The 16,024-nt window shown below is 43.6% G+C and overlaps 1 protein-coding gene across 4 annotated transcripts in view; it reads left to right on the forward strand.

Moving 5' to 3' along the window:
* LOC119483243 (FERM and PDZ domain-containing protein 1) overlaps positions 1-9,144 on the forward strand; it is an 85,719-nt gene extending 76,575 nt beyond the window's left edge. For all 4 annotated transcript variants that reach the window (XM_037761336.1, XM_037761337.1, XM_037761338.1 and 1 more), the window contains 3 exons: positions 388-532; positions 1,530-2,813; positions 4,950-9,144. In XM_037761336.1, the coding sequence (XP_037617264.1) occupies positions 388-532; positions 1,530-2,813; positions 4,950-8,461 (4,941 nt within the window). In that variant the 3' untranslated portion in view covers positions 8,462-9,144. The remainder of the gene's footprint in view (positions 1-387; positions 533-1,529; positions 2,814-4,949) is intronic.
* Positions 9,145-16,024: the final 6,880 nt, after the last annotated feature.

A 16,024-nucleotide genomic window follows, 5' to 3' on the forward strand; every position in this document is an offset into this window, starting at 1 on the left:
CATTATACCAGAGAGAAGGCAGACATCTCTACAGCCGATATCTCCAACACTCTCCTACCAAAACAGGCTACATTGATGAATAAAATATGGATTTTTCATTTAGGGGTGAACTGTCCCTTTAAGAATACTGTGAGCAATTAGCATTCAACCTAAGATGTAGCTGTTATTTTAATTGTGATTAATTACTTCAAAATTATTTTTTACTGACCTGTTTACATTATTTTGTGTATCCCCTCCTGTCAACGATGTGCTGACTTCAGCATGAAAAGAAGTAGAACTGCTTTTTCATCAACATTATGACCCTTTTGAGGATGACTAAGTGTTTTTCCACTACTGAAATTGTCTTTCCATTACCCTTCTTCCTTTGTCTCTCTTTCTCGTACAAAGCCCATCACATTACTACTGGAGTCGGCGGCCGCCAAAGACATGTCCTGCCTGATAGCAGGGTACTGCCGAGTGTTTGTTGATCCCAACCTCAACATCTTTCCCTGGATCCATGACTCCAAGAAGCACAGAGTGTCTGCTGAGGAAGGTACACATTACAGTAATGTACTGCCATAAAAATGATGCATACATCCATAAAGTCACACACCTATGGCAAGCCGTTTTAACATCTATTAGCCAGACTGGATATTCAACGGCATTTTGCCTAGTCAAAAATCTAATTTACTACCAGTCAAAACTACATTTTGACTGGTAAGATTCAAACTAATTTTGACATTCATGTGTATGGGGTTTCTCATTACAGATATCCACAATTCAGTTGCAGATATCCGCAATGTGAATTACGGATATCTGCAACTGAATTCTGACTAATCCTGATTCCAGTTTCAGATATCTACAATTTTATTCTGACTAGTCAGAATTCCAGTTCAACATACCTTTAATTCCCCTTATTTGAGGATATCTACATCGTCCTTTTGAGATATCAAAAAATTACATTTTAAGAATCAGAATAACGTTATAGATATCTTGAACTGGAATTATGACTAGTCAAAATGAGGTTGTAGATATCTCTAACTGGAGTTAGGAATAGTCATAATTTAATTGTAGATATCTACTATCAACTTATAGATATCTTGAAATGAATTTTGATTGAGATATCTCATTTGGACATATCGTTAACTTTCAATCTGTCTAGTGAAAATGTAATTACAGATATCTAGAATTAGAGTTCTGACTAGGCGAAATGATGTTGTATATATCTGTAATTATGTCAGCAGCAAGTGGAAGAAGGAAGAGACTATTCAAAAACTGAATTACAGATATCTTTTGACTAGTCAGAATGACGTTATAGATATCTCATATATATATATATATATATATAGTCCGAATTTTCATTATATATATATATATATAATGAAAATTCGGACTAGTCCCAATGGAATAATGCCATTGTGAATATCTTCAGCGTTAATTCTGGGTAGTCAAGCTTAGCTAAAAATGTTAAAATGGCTTGCCATACACACCAGGATGTTCTAAATAATGAATAACTTTTGTCTTGTTTTCATGTTGGTGTATGTTCACAGGTTATGTATCACGGTGTGGCAGCGACTCAGACACCTCCTCAGACTTGGACATGGAGGGGCTGGTCACCCCGGTATCTCATGACGAGAGGCCCTGCCCTCGTCTCAGATCCTCGTCAGACCCAGACGGGAGAAAAAGAAAAGACAGAAACAGAAGGAGAAACAAAAACGGCAAAGAAAAGGGAGATAAACTTTGGGAGGATGAAAAGCAAAAGGAAGAAAAGGATGCTGACACCGAAAAGGAAAAGTCTCCCTTAAATAAGAATAGAGAGAGTAAGAGTGAAGATACAGAGCACAAGGAGGAGACGGAGAGAGCGCAGGGTGGTCGGCAAACACAGACCGAGATAACGGACAATGATTCTGGGGAGCGAGGGGAAAAAGTGGAAGGAGAGGTGCGAGCAGCCGAGGAGCAGCCATCTGTGTCAGAAGCATCAGATTCTTGTAATACTGACTCTCGTGTCATCACCAGCCCCTCCAGCGACTCCCTCGACGCTTTGGAGGAAGATGACTTGATTTCATGTTCTTCTTCCTCCGTCCACCCCAGTGTTCCCTCACAAACTCATGCCCATAGCCACTCCCCATTTCAGCTTCATCCCTACTCTCATAGACATGTCCAGGCCCACCTGCTCACCCCTCCACCGGCCCACGCCCATCCACTCATCCACCTCACAGCTCATGGCAGGCGAGGAGGGGGCTGCAGGAGGTCAGGCGACGGAGCCGACCCCCAACTCCTCGCACCCGTCTCCCCCTCTCCGAGCCAAAAATGTTCAGGTAACCCCTGCTCCGATGACAGCTCCCTGTGTTTCGCCGAGCTCTCTCGCCTTGTGGACTTCCTGCCGAGCCCTCCAGAGGCCAGCGAGGACGACGAAGATGAAGAAGAGGAGTTGAGGAGGAGGAGGAGGAGGAGGGAGTCAGCGAGAAGAGCAGGTGAAAGAGGAAGCATTGAGGGAAGTTTTAGGGAACATTCAATGTCCCCTTCCCTGTCCTCCCCCTCACACATGGACTTTGTGTTCAACTTCGACCAAAGCGACGCTCGCTGCTATTACAAACTCTGCTCCAACATCACCCCCGACAGCGCTCGCAGCCTGCCCCGCCCCCCGCATCACAATGAGGGAGAAGATTGGGAGGAGGTGGAGGAAGGTCCGGCTACAGCAGTTGACATGGAGCCCATCCCCATCCTTCAGCCACCACCTGGCTTTGGAGACAGCAGCTCCGATGAGGAGTTCTTTGATGCCAGAGATCGCTTCACTTCCCCTGAAGACCCAACCTTGGGGGCCATGCCAAGAGGTGAGGCTTTCATAGTGAGGCTGATCACAGGAATCTCAGGCCCTGTAGAGTGATGGAAACACGGGCTGTTAATTCTGTTTTTGCTGCCATCTAGTGGTTGAAGTTGTTACTCCACAAAAGTGACACAACATTGCATTATACAATAAAGCAATGTAACATAACTGCCAGGAAAGTAGTGGACCACACTTTTGACCACACCTACTAACAGTGACCTGGATGTGGTCCACTGACTATATAGATCCAGACTATAGAACTTATAGAGCTCAGTGCAAGCATTCCATCCAGTACACTCAACTCTCCAAAAATACAGTATCTACTGTATTAGTCAAATGGTGGAAAAGTACCACTTTAATACAACTTTGAGGTAGTTGTACTTGTTTCCAATTTGAGCTACATTGTACTTCTACTCCACTGAGGGAAATATTAATTTAACAGATATAGTCACCAGTTACTCTTCAGACAAGAAACAATGCAAGTTAAAGATTGAACCAGTTGCTCCCAACCTTTTTGGCTGGTCTGTGACTCCTGACAAAAAAAGCAGTGTCCTGATTGGGTCCATTTGTCACATGTTTCACAGAGAGATTTCACCGCTAAACTTCCCAAGTGGTTTCTTTGAAATAACTGTTCAAGACCCAAAGAGGTCAATTTATCCAATATTTTACACAAAGAAATAATAGAGTACAAAAAAGTAAAAAAAATTAATACAAATTTGTGCAACAGAACGTTCTCTTTTCTTCTTTCATGTCCCATTTATCATCTCACCAACCCTCTGATTTCTCTTGTGCCCTTAGTTGGGAACCACTGGATTTAACAACCTAACCAGCTACAACAGTAAATTCTGCATTGATGCAACAGAATCTACTAATGTCATACATAGTAATCTACTAGTAAGACATTTTACTGCAGAATGAGAACTTGGGCTGTGTATAAGCAAGAATCTGGCGATACGATACATATCACGATACCAGAGTAACGATTCAATCTATTGCGATATATATTGTGATACAGTAAGCAAGGTGATATATCGCGATTTTTTAAAATTCTAATTTTAGGAAAACTGTCATACTATAAAGAACACACCAGAAATACACCATTTTAGAATAGGCATTTGTACCTCATACAAAAAACTGCATGTTTTTTGCCCCAAACTGCATGTGATTATCATAAAGTGGGCATGTCTGTAAAGGGGAGACTCGTGGGTACCCATAGAACCCATTTACATTCAATTATCTGGAGGTCAGAGGTGATGGGACCCCTTTGAAAATGGCATTGCCAGTTTTTTATCGCCAAAATTTAGCCTATTTTAGCCTACTTCTCGACAAGCTAACATGACATGATACCTTGATTTTTAAGAGGTTAATTAAAAATCAATAGTATTTTGGAGAATCGATACAGTATCGCAAAACATAATATCCTAATACTCATACGTATCGATATTCTCTTACACCCCAAGTACTTTTATTTAAAGGGATAGTTGTGGTGTTTCTCAGTGGGGTTGTATGAGGTACTCATCCATAGTCAGTGTGTTACCTACAGTAGATGACGGTCAGCACGCCCCCAGTCTGGAGAAACAGACAGGAGTACCAGCACGGGAGCAAAGCAAGGTACTGCTGTGGACGGGGGCAGCAGCAAGACGTATTTTAGACACCTAAAGAAAGGCCCACCTAAAAAAATCAATATCAGTTCAAGTGTACATTATATTTAGAATATTATTACGAATATTTTAAGTAGGATTTTGAATGAAGAGATTGTAGCGAGCAAATCAAACTGAAGCTGTTAATGTGAGGGAGACAAAAATAAGATTAGGAAGTTGTCTCCACCATCCCCAGTGGTACCCAAGGTGATGTAGAACTCAGTAGAACTCATTATTATATAAATAAAATAGTTCCTGAAATCACAAAACACTGCTTTTGATTGCAGTTACCCTGCCACTCATCTTTGACATAAACCCTCACACTAAAAGAGAGTGATGCTAAAGTGAATGTGTTACTGAGTTGATGTGGATTACCTACAGTGTTGTCTGTTTCCTGCTTCTGTGTACACAGAACACAGGAGGGATTCGTTTGCTTTGTGAAACGTAAAAAAGCTTTTGATGTGCGCTCTGTTTTTAACACAAGTTTGGTTACTATCTTACAGATATTCACACAGAGATGAAACTGGACTTCCTCAGCACACTCAGCCTCAGTGACATCAGAGTCTCAGTGACGGACGCAGACAAAGACGGAAACGTGGAAGAAGACAGAAAAGGAGGAGACGAGGAAGGAGGAGGCAGAGAGACGTTGTTCCAGCTCAGAAAAAGATCCCGTAAGCGCCGTTCCTTCATGGAAACTGATTACACCTCTAGGGTGTCATATCCAGAGCCAGATCCAGTAAAGCAGGACCTGGTCTCTAGTAGGCTTCATAGGAACCTTTTGGCAGAAGCCAACAATACACAGGTGCTGAGTTCAGATCCTGAACCTTCAGAGCAAACCCAGAATCCAAGTCCTACGGTCTCCTCTTTGACTCACTCTGAAGGAGAACCAGCTCTGCTCGAGTCAAAACCCATCCTGTCTAAATCCTGCTCACGTGGGCCTGGCTCTACTTGTGGTTTGGGGTCTTGTGAGCAGACTAGAGACCCCTCCAGGACCAGGAAACAAGAAATGGAGATGGAACCTGACGCAATGGAATCCAAATCGGTCACAGATCTGGTGAAGGCAGCGTCTCCTACCATCACCGTTGTCCGCTGCCGGGTGGATCCAGACGGGAAGGAGAGCGCCGATCGGAGGGGTGACGGAAAGGAGGAAGGCCAGGAAGAGGAGGAGATGGGTGAGGGGAAAGAGGAGGGAGAGGAGGAGGAGGAGACAGCAGGTGTGTCAGGGAACGGGCCATTCACTAATCATATGTTTTTGCCAGAAAGCACTGAGGAGGAAGGTAATGGGGAAGAAGGGAAGAAAGAAGGGGCGAGAGGGTACTCATCCAGTTCAAAGAGACCACTGATAGGTGCCGAGAGGCAGCCAGAGGCCAACACACTGCCTGCAGGTTTGATAGATGTGAATAAAAAGAGTAGTAATGGCCTTTTGGGAGCGTGTCTGATTGCCCTGGAGCAAAACTCACATGTAGAGGAACATGTGCTTGAAGGTGTGCTTGAAAAGTCATCATACTCACCACCGCCACCTCCACCTTCATCCCCTCTACCTCCAGTACCAGTTCTTCACAAATCCCAAAGTGACTGTTTAGTGCAGGGCGAAGGAAGCAGCGAAAACACGGGAGCCTCAACCGAAATGTGTTCATCTAACTCTGAGGTGATGCCACTCAGCAAACAAAGCCACACTAACAAAGCACAATTCCATTTAGACATCACCACCAGTGAGGATGATGCCATCGGTGTTGTTAGCTCTGCTATGACTACTAGCGACGAAGTTACCGACAGCACCAATTCAGACAATGTTTTTTTCGATGATGACGCAAGTAATTCCTTAAATTCTAGTTCAGGTGACAAAAAAGATGACTGGGCTACAAAGCATAGCATTAGTGCAACTTTGGCTACAGCAAGTAAAAGTGAGTCTCAAATAACTATTAAGTCTCTTACCAACACTGAAGCTCACACAAGAGTTAGTTCAGTAAATTCTGATTATACTCGAGCTATAAACTCTATCACTGCAAAACTTGGAGCTGCAACGAGGGCCACATCCCCTACATTTAATTCAGGTACCAGATTGCAGCGTGAGGTTACACATGCTTCATGTTCGGATCAAAGTATAGACAAACCCAGAAGTAATTCCACTGGGCTAATTGCTGAGGCTAAAGATAGCTTAACTAGTCTTAGTTTAGCGAAAGTTAACGCAACCACGATCCATAATCTCTCCAAAGCGCCTCCTTCTCCGACTCACTTCCTTATCCAGACCTGTTCCCCAAGCATTATGGGTCGCCTATCTGCCTCCACACTGAGGGGGAAGATTCAACAGTTGCCCCTCTATTTATCGCGCTCCCAGGAAGTCCTCAACCAAGCTGGGGTGGGGAATGTAGCTCAGAGTTCTGCTGAGGACAACAACAGGAAGGACGTCGAGATCACCATCAAAGTTACGGATGTTGATGACGTCACGCAAACGATCGACTTCGAAACGGCAGAATCAGTGGAGTCAGATGATTCGGATACAACAGTTACAGGATCTGAAGTGGATGGAGAGTTATTCTTTGAAACAAACATGGCAAAAAGTTCTCATTCTGTGTCAGAGGTGATGGAGGTGAGCTCTCCATCGCCTGTCCAGACTGAGCCCAAACCCCAACACCAAAAGCTTCTGTACACCGGACCTATCAAGAACACACCAGGACCAATAACAGAGCCCCCAGCCTCCCTAGGTATCAGCCTCCAAAGAGACAGCTCAGGCCTAAAGATGGACACTCCTGGCCCTATAAAAGATGCTCCAGAATCAAAGATGAAGGTCACAAGTCCAGGTGAAGACATTCCAGGTTATAAAATGTATCAGTCATGTTCTATCCTCCCTCCGATAGTGGTGACCACGCAGAACCTAAATGGACCAGGACTCCCTTTTCATAGTCAGTCACAGAAAGTAAGACGGACCAGTAGCGACAGACCTTTGATGGGTTTTTGTAGGCCGAATTCAGACTCACCAAAACCTCTTTCTTCAGGCTGCAAGGTGTTTACTATCTGTGAGGATATCTCCCAGACAAAGAGCCTAGCCGAGGTGGGGACCGCCCCACCATTGAAGTCTGAGTTTGGCTGCACGTCTGTGCTAGCATCTGGATGCGAGTCGGTTGTGGAAGGGGTGCAGGTGCCGCTGGATGCCTGTGGTTGCCCAACGGTGTATACCAACTGCTTCAGCAGCGGGGACAGCTTCGATGAGGAGCTGACCGTCTACGAGTTCTCCTGCCGCACACAGAGCAGCGGCGTGACTCCTGCAGGTGTTCCTCTCATGACCACTCCACCCGTTCCCTCCTTCCTCTCCACCTCCTCCACCCGCTCTCCCTCCTTCCCACGCTCCATCCTTTTCTCCTCCTCTACCTCTGAGCTTAGCCCTCTCCTCTCACCGCTGTCTGACGCCTCTGACCGTTTCCTGCCCCAAATGCACAAGGACACTATCAGTCGGCTAGGCCAGCAGCGCTACCCAGAACCCCCAACAGGTTTCCAAGTACTCCGCGTAGACGTGGACCAGCTCCTTTCCTTTCTGGAAAACAGCGGTGCTGACCGATCTGTGGCGAGCCATGGAGGTCGCCACCCAAGGGACACCTGTCCCACCCACTTTACAGAGAACAAGAGGGTGCTCCAGATAGAGGCGCGGCGGCTGATGTCAGGCTGCCAGAAGGTGGTAGGGATCGGACAGAGCCCACAGGAAATGCTTCACTCCCTGGCTGACAGTTTCCGGACCCTGGTGGAGTTGGCAGGTATATGCCTCTGGTTCTCCGGTTGTGAAAGGTGCGACCGAAGGAACACAGAGGCGGTTGCAGGTCTGGCAGACGTGGCCCGTTCGTTCAGGGACTTCTGTCTGGCAGCAGAGCGAGCCAGCAGCAAACGCAGCTGCCAGGACCCTGAGCTCCAAGTTGCTGGCGAAGCAGTGCACCGCGCTCACCGCCTCCGTCTTCTGCCTCACTCAGCTGTTCCGCACCCTCACTGCACTATGAGTGGTCCACAACCTCTGAAGTCTTTTTAAATGACAACCTGTGGCGTGTAACCTCAGATACACAAGGTCACCAGTGAGCCCACAGCTGCTGCAGGTGTGGGTAGAGAGTGACCCGGAACTGGGGTGTTAAGGGTGGGCAGTGTGAGGTGAGTTTACCTCAGAAACACGCCTGTGTCACTGAGCTCCATGACAGCTCAAATGATCACAAGAACTCTCAACATCATAGAGCCAGTTTGTGATCGTCGACGTGCATGTGGTTACTGACTATAATGCTGTGCACGTACTGTAGCCCACAAACCAAACAGTCAGCCAACAAGCAGGCTGTAGAGTGGTGCAAGCTGCAAAAGCAGAACCTGCTTGTTTTCTAGTATTGAGGAACTGATGTACTTGAATGTATTCTATGTCATGTATTTATTTATTTATTCTTTTATTTCTTTTATGAGTTATTACAGTGAGAAAACAAGGAATGTAAAGACAAGAAAGGAAGACATTTGGACATGTTTACAGGCATATCGTTTAATAGAGCAGTAGTGGGCCTTTTACACAAACGCAGTCTCACGGCAGCTCGTTAAATAGTCACGAAATTGAATCTATTTGATTCGTGTACATAGACATGAATTTCCCTTTTTTTCGTGACACTCAGCACGACTATCAACAACGTATTTTTGTGCGTTTTCTTACGAATGTCCAACAACACGTGACGCACATGTCAATTTCCACTCCAGTTTTTTCAAAATAAAACGACTTAGTTAGGTTTAGGAATAGATCGACTTGGTTAGGCTTAGGCAACAAACTACTTAGTTAGCTTTAGGAAAAGATCGTGGTTTGGGTTAAAATAATACCGGAAGTGCTGTAACTTAGGTACGGAAGTTACATGACCAATAAATCAACTTTGACTTGAGGTTTCACACCGGACACGAACACCGGTCTCCTGGCCGAAAGTCCAGTATTTTTTTATTTGATTCTTTGCTGACCATCACAAAAAAGAATTGAAATTCGTGTCCATATATACAAATCAATACATCAAATGTTGTGACTATTTGATGAACTGCTGTGCGACTGGGCTGTTTACACACATACACAAGCTCAAATACACATAGTGGATCAGTATTTGATTCCATTCATACACGGATACAAAGAAGATAGGAAACATTTCACTTTACTGATGCTTATATATCTCTACATTCTCCAGGCTGTCAGTGAGAACTTCTTTGAATGTTACTGTTTACAAAACCAAAAACTAGAGTGAGAAATGATTTGATCAAATCGAGCCTGGAGCTGTGCTTGCCATTTTATAAATCTAGTAGCTGAATGCTGACGTATGCACAATATGTGACTTTATGAAACAGCAGTTTGATGAGATACAGTCCTTTGCACATTTCATTTGTCTTCATTTTGTACAGACATTCAGCAAGAGTTATGGAAATGTACAGTAATGCATTTGCAAGCTTTTATCTCATTTATTTGTCAACACTCTCTTTCTCCACCTCCAGTTGAAACACTGAACCCTCCAGTGCATCATGATGTGGCTGTCCACCACCAGTCTTTTCCATACATTTGTTTTCTTTTTTCTATTTAGTACTAACATGCCCAATGACAACAAGAATCTCCATTCTATACATCAGACCGGCACATACGGGTACTCCGCAAAAAGTCAAGGCCGCGCCCCCTTTTGGGGGAAAGAAGACTGAAGATCTCATAGACTTCAATGGAATTTTTGACAAGTTTGTATGCATTCATCTCTTGTTATACAAACCTTTGTTTTATACACATGTCTAATAAATATTTTGCGACCTTGCCTGAACCTGAGCGTTTGCGATACCTTAATAAATGAATGTCGATCGCCGCCATGTCCCTTCAGTCTTTCCCCGTCCAACACAGTGACCAGATATTGCTAATCCATAAACTCTACATATCTGACTGAATCCCGTTAGGCTAAGTGTTGTCTGTGAATAACCAACGTGTTAATAACCGGCTGGGTTGTATTCCTGTCTGGGGATGATACTGTTATCTGTGCAGTTGTGTCTACAGTAGGGAGTGAAGCCCGTTGCTGGGGCAATCAAGGTCACAGAGAAGCGAAGTCTCTTGTAAGTCAAAACATAGTAGGGCACCAGGAGGACTGAGCACCGGGGGAAAGGGCAGAGTTGTGAGGGCTTCGCGCAGAGAACACACCAACATGGAGACCGGACAACTTTCCTTGATCAAGCTTCAATAAAACCTTCTGCATAAGACATCAAAGCCTCCTGGGCTTCTTCCTTCTTGCTGAATGAGTTAACCTTTGTATAAGAAATTCCACAACAACAGTGAGGTTCTTTCCCCCAAACGGGAGCGCAGCCTCGGCGAGACGCGATGCTGCTCCGGTCAAAGCAGGTGGCCCACCCAGAGCCTGGTCCTGCCCAAGGTTTCTACCCATAAGAATGCATGCTCATGGGGGATCTCTTGTTGGGTCTCTAATTTATAGGGTACGGCCTAGACCTGCTCTATATGAAAAGCGTCTTGAGATAACTTCTGTTATGATCTGATGCTATTTAAAAATAATTTGAATTGAATTGAATCGTCTATAGCTTGGAGCCATAAAGCCATGCTGGTCTGGTCTATAGCTTGGAGCCATAAAGCCATGCTGGTCTGGTCTATAGCTTGGAGCCATAAAGCCAAGCTGGTCTGGTCTATAGCTTGGAGCCATAAGGCCATGCTGGTCTGGTCTATAGCTTGGAGCCATAAAGCCATGTTGGTCTGGTCTATAGCTTGGAGCCACAAAGCCATGCTGGTCTGGTCTATAGCTTTGAGCCATAAAGCCAAGCTGGTCTGGTCTATAGCTTGGAGCCATAATGCCATGCTGGTCTGGTCTATAGCTTGGAGCCATAAGTCCATGCTGGTCTGGTCTATAGCTTGGAGCCATAAAGCCAAGCTGGTCTGGTCTATAACTTGGAGCCATAAGGCCATGCTGGTCTGGTCTATAGCTTGGAGCCATAAAACTCCTCTATTATATATTTTTTAGGACACGGTAGGGGAACAAATCAGAGATCAGCATTTTTGGATTTATTGTTGGTGCAACCAACTACACAGCAACTCTTCAGCATAGCGTTATTATTGTTAGCGAGCTTAAAGTAGAAGTTTGGAGACATGTTTCAACTTCTTCTCTTTCCTCTGTGACCGTCTATGAGGGACACGGGATTAGTTTCCCCCAAAGGGGGCGTTGTCATGAGAGCCTACTCTGGATGATGTATTGCCAGTCTGATGTATAGGAGACCTACTGTAATGACACTTCCCAATATAAACTGTATGGTATATTACATAGTTTTATGAAAATGTTGAGAATCTTAATTTTTAAGCAATCTGCTTTTCAAGATCATAAAAACCTGCACGCCTCTCTCTGAGCTTCGGGACAGTCAGGAAGGACCATGGTCCCTTACACCAAGTGCATTATTATCACAGATTTCCCAGTATGACCACAAATAGTGGTAAACCAGTGACTGAATATGGGCACAGATAGCCCAAGCAGTGCAGGATTACATTATGTAGCAGTAGGTATCTGTATGTGCTTTTTCAGCTTTTGATTAACATATTGAGTGAGAGGCTATTAGAGTATGGGGCCATTATGTCGCAAAACTATTTGCAAACGCGTGGAGAGTTGTGTAACTGTGTCTCAATCTGTAAATGTGTAAAAGAATCTCTAAATGCGTACTGAGATTTGTGAATGTTTACAAGAATCTGCAAATGTGTGTTCAGAATCTGTGTGTGCGTAACCAGATTTGTAAATGTGTAAAAGAATCTCCAAATCTGCATTCAGATTTGCAAGTGAAGTGTATTGAAATTTGTAAATGTAAAGACAAATCTGTTCGACTATTCAGCCAGTAATATCTATGTACGCATTTACAATTTGTGTACACATTTACAGATTTATGTACGCGTTTACAGATTTGTCTACACAAATCTCAATACACTTGCAACTCTGAATACAGTTTTGGAATTTTTTTACACATTTACAAATGTGATTATGCAGACAGATTCTGAACACACATTTGCATATTCCTGTACACATTCACAAATCTCAGTACGCATTTAGAGATTCTTTTACACATTTACAAATGTGATTACGCACACACGGATTGAGACACAGTTACACAACTCTCCCCACACATCTGCAAATAGTTTTGCTACAATAGCGTCTCTGAGAACAAAGAACAGCTGTCAAACTAACCCAATCATTGGTTGTCATCGGAGTTCCTTGAACTCAACACATTGGTCACAAAATCATGTTCAACACTGATTTACATAGAGCTTATTATTGTGGATAAGCTGTTGTGATACAGCATTTTCACTTGGAATGTTTCTTAGAATAAAAGGGATCGACACACTGGACCTGCATGTTCACTGGAGAAATTAAAGTTATCAGAAATAATTTCACCACTGCAGTGTTGGGAACACAATTTATTGCAAACAGTGTTTCTATATTTATTTATAATGGCAATGGAAACACTATTCATTTACTTGTCCTGCTTTGTTCCCTGTGGTTGCAACAGAATATCCTTCTGTCCGTTTTATTCCCAATTTGCAGCAGAGAAGAACTGAATTACTTTTACTATGATCTCCGTGAGAAAATTGCCCCAAACAAATGATGGAACACTTTTTCCTTTAATCATCATCTGTGCTCACAAAGCATGCTGTAATAAGCCATAAATGCATTGTTGTTTTATCAGGGATTTTATCTGTGAATGACTGAATGATGACGTCTGCTCTTGCTTTGTAATGCTCAACTCCCACCATTAAAAACAAAGTCAAGATTTTCTTTGTATGATTCCTTTATTTCACAGCCACAAGGACAGGTTCATTTAAAATCACTTTTTATTTCACAGCACAGCCAGAAAGTCTTATTCTCCAGACAAAAGTGGACATGTTTATGATGTTGAAAAGTAGTTTTCTCTACACGGCGTTGAAGATGTACATGGCATACAGCGCTGAACTTGAGCCAGTACAACAAAGCTTTTCACACAGAGAAAACCCCACTGAAGGTGGTGCATGCTGTATGTACAGTAGGTCATGGTAAACCATTAAAACAGCCATCACATCATATTTTGTATATTATGGATATTGCTATGATAAATTGATACACAGAAAGAGGGCATGCTTGTTTTAATCCTCTGCACTGTGAGATTGTTTCAGGAAAAAAAGGCCATGCCCTGCCCGGAGAACCCACCAGAGAACCAGACTCTGCTGCTGTTCCAGCATCTCCGACACCCCCTGCTGAATCTCCATCTATCACATCAGGCCAGGGAGGGTGATAATGAAAAGGCCAGCCTTAAGGAAAAGTTAAAGTCCACCAGAGAGCCAGACTCTGCTGCGACTCCAGCTCCACTGACCCCTCCTGCTGAACTTGTGATCATTGCTGCAGTGCAGGATGGCTTTACCACCAGCCTGACTGAAACAGAGCAGCCGACCTCCAACGCAGAGACAAACTCTGCTAAGGCATCACCTCCACCAGCTCCTAGGACATCCCCTACTGAACCTCCTTGCATTGCTGGAACAAGTCTTGCAACAAGTCTTATTCCTCCAATCAGAAACAAGATAGAGTGATGACACAGTAGACCCTCCCCCCACCAAGAACACAGATGGCACATTCAACATTCATCTACTGCTACATTTATTGAAAGAAAATTGTTTGATTGGAATATTTCAAACTCTTCGTATAAAAGTTGAGTTATTTTTCCTTTAAAGCAGCAGTAGGTAGAAATGGAGAAAATATGTTTAAAAAGGTAATTTCATAAAACGGTCATTATATCCTGGCAGTAGTGCATGAGACAGGTAATCTGAAAAAAAAATCATGTGCCTCTGTGTCCTCCGGTGTCCTCCGGTGTCTCCCGGTGCTCCTAATGGCATCTGCAAGATTTCACAGAGGGGAGGAAAACAACCAATCAGAGCCGAGCTGGAGTCTGCTGTCTATGAGTAGCTGTCAATCACTCACAAACTCTGATAAGCGCTGCGTAGTTTGATCGGAGTTCGCCAGTGATTGAGCTGTCTCCGCTGAATGAACAACCAATAGGAACGCTCTCTCTCTGAAATGACCTGATTGGTCAAAGTCTCCCGTCACGGGCTAGATGTTCTAAAGCCTGAAAACAGAGCCATGAGGAGGAGCAGAAGTCTAGTTTTCTCTCAGAACACTTGAATTACAATATGCTGAAAGGTTATTATGGAATTTTTGCCCAATGATGCCAAAAACATTCTTTCTACTACTGCTTTAAGTTAAAGTTATTACTTTTTATCACATGAAAAGTACTAAAAATTGTAGCTATCCTTTTCAGCATTCACCAGAACAAGCCCTTTATGGTGAGTAGTCTATGCTGATGTCAAACACTATTGGTTTGTGCTTATATCTGAGTTGAGATTCTGGTGTTCCCTTAAAGCTTATAGGAAACTTGATATAGACCTGTACCAGAGGTTTTTTTTATGTATGTAAAATACTGTAAAAAAACATCAACAAACAATCTGTTCTGACTTTCCTTCTGGTTTAAAATTGACTTATGTTTCAACTGTTTTCAATACAAACATGCATTATTTTTTTAGATATTAAAACTGACATTTTAATGAACTAGAAAACGTATGTTTCAACTCCTTCTGTTGACTCTGTTACCGTCTATGATGGACAGGGGATTGTTTTCCTCCAAAAGGGGGCGTGGTCATGAGAGCCTACTCTGGATGATGTATTGCTGGTCTGATGTATAGGAGACCTACTGTAATGACACTTCCCAATATATACTGTATGGTATATTACATAGTTTTATGAACATTTTAAGAATCTTAATCTCAAGCAATCGGCTTTTCAAAATCATAAAAACCTGCATGCCTCTCTCTGAGCAGAAAGTATTATGTTTGTTTTTTCCAGGTCATTTCCCAGTTGATGGTCTTTGTGATCAGTATCATCGGCATGGTGTTCTATGGTCACCTGGGAAAACTGAACCAGCAGGAGTCTCTCTGGCAGCTGCTGGGAGGACATGTTGAGCCCTTCTATAAGCTTGCCTTTGAAACTGTTATTGATTAATAAAGTTTTTGCCAGTTGCAAGTGGTTAATTTCACCATGTGGTATTTCCATTGGCACTGGTTTGTCAACCACTAGTTATACCCTTATATCTCAGTTAGTTGCTCTTTCCTCCTTAAAGCAGCTCAACAATGAGTCTCAAGTTTGTTTTCTTGGCCCGTTCATTCTTTGCTTAGTAGTGTGATCGGTGTTGTTCAGCTCCACTTATTTATCTACCTGTTTCATGCAGGGAGCGGTAACGTGAAGCGCGTGGGTGTGATTCTCCAGAGGGGGGTTCTGATTCTGCTGCTGGCCTGTTTCCCCTGCTGGGCCATCCTCCTCAACTGAACCTCTCTTGCTTGCTGTCAAACAGAACCCAGAGGTCACCAGGTCAGTCCCAGTGGTAAAGTATTTTTTTCTCCATATCGGAAAGGAGGATGGAGTCTGTGATTACATTGCTAACAGCTTGATCAGGATGGCAATATTACGTATGTTGTCATTGGCTCTTGTTAGCCTACCGTACAGCGACATGGGCTCACGTCGCTTCCTCTGCTATTAACTGATAGCTTCATATGTTACAT

The sequence above is a fragment of the Sebastes umbrosus genome, chromosome 3 (genome assembly GCF_015220745.1).
Source record: "Sebastes umbrosus isolate fSebUmb1 chromosome 3, fSebUmb1.pri, whole genome shotgun sequence".
NCBI classification, from domain to species: Eukaryota; Metazoa; Chordata; class Actinopteri; order Perciformes; family Sebastidae; genus Sebastes; species Sebastes umbrosus.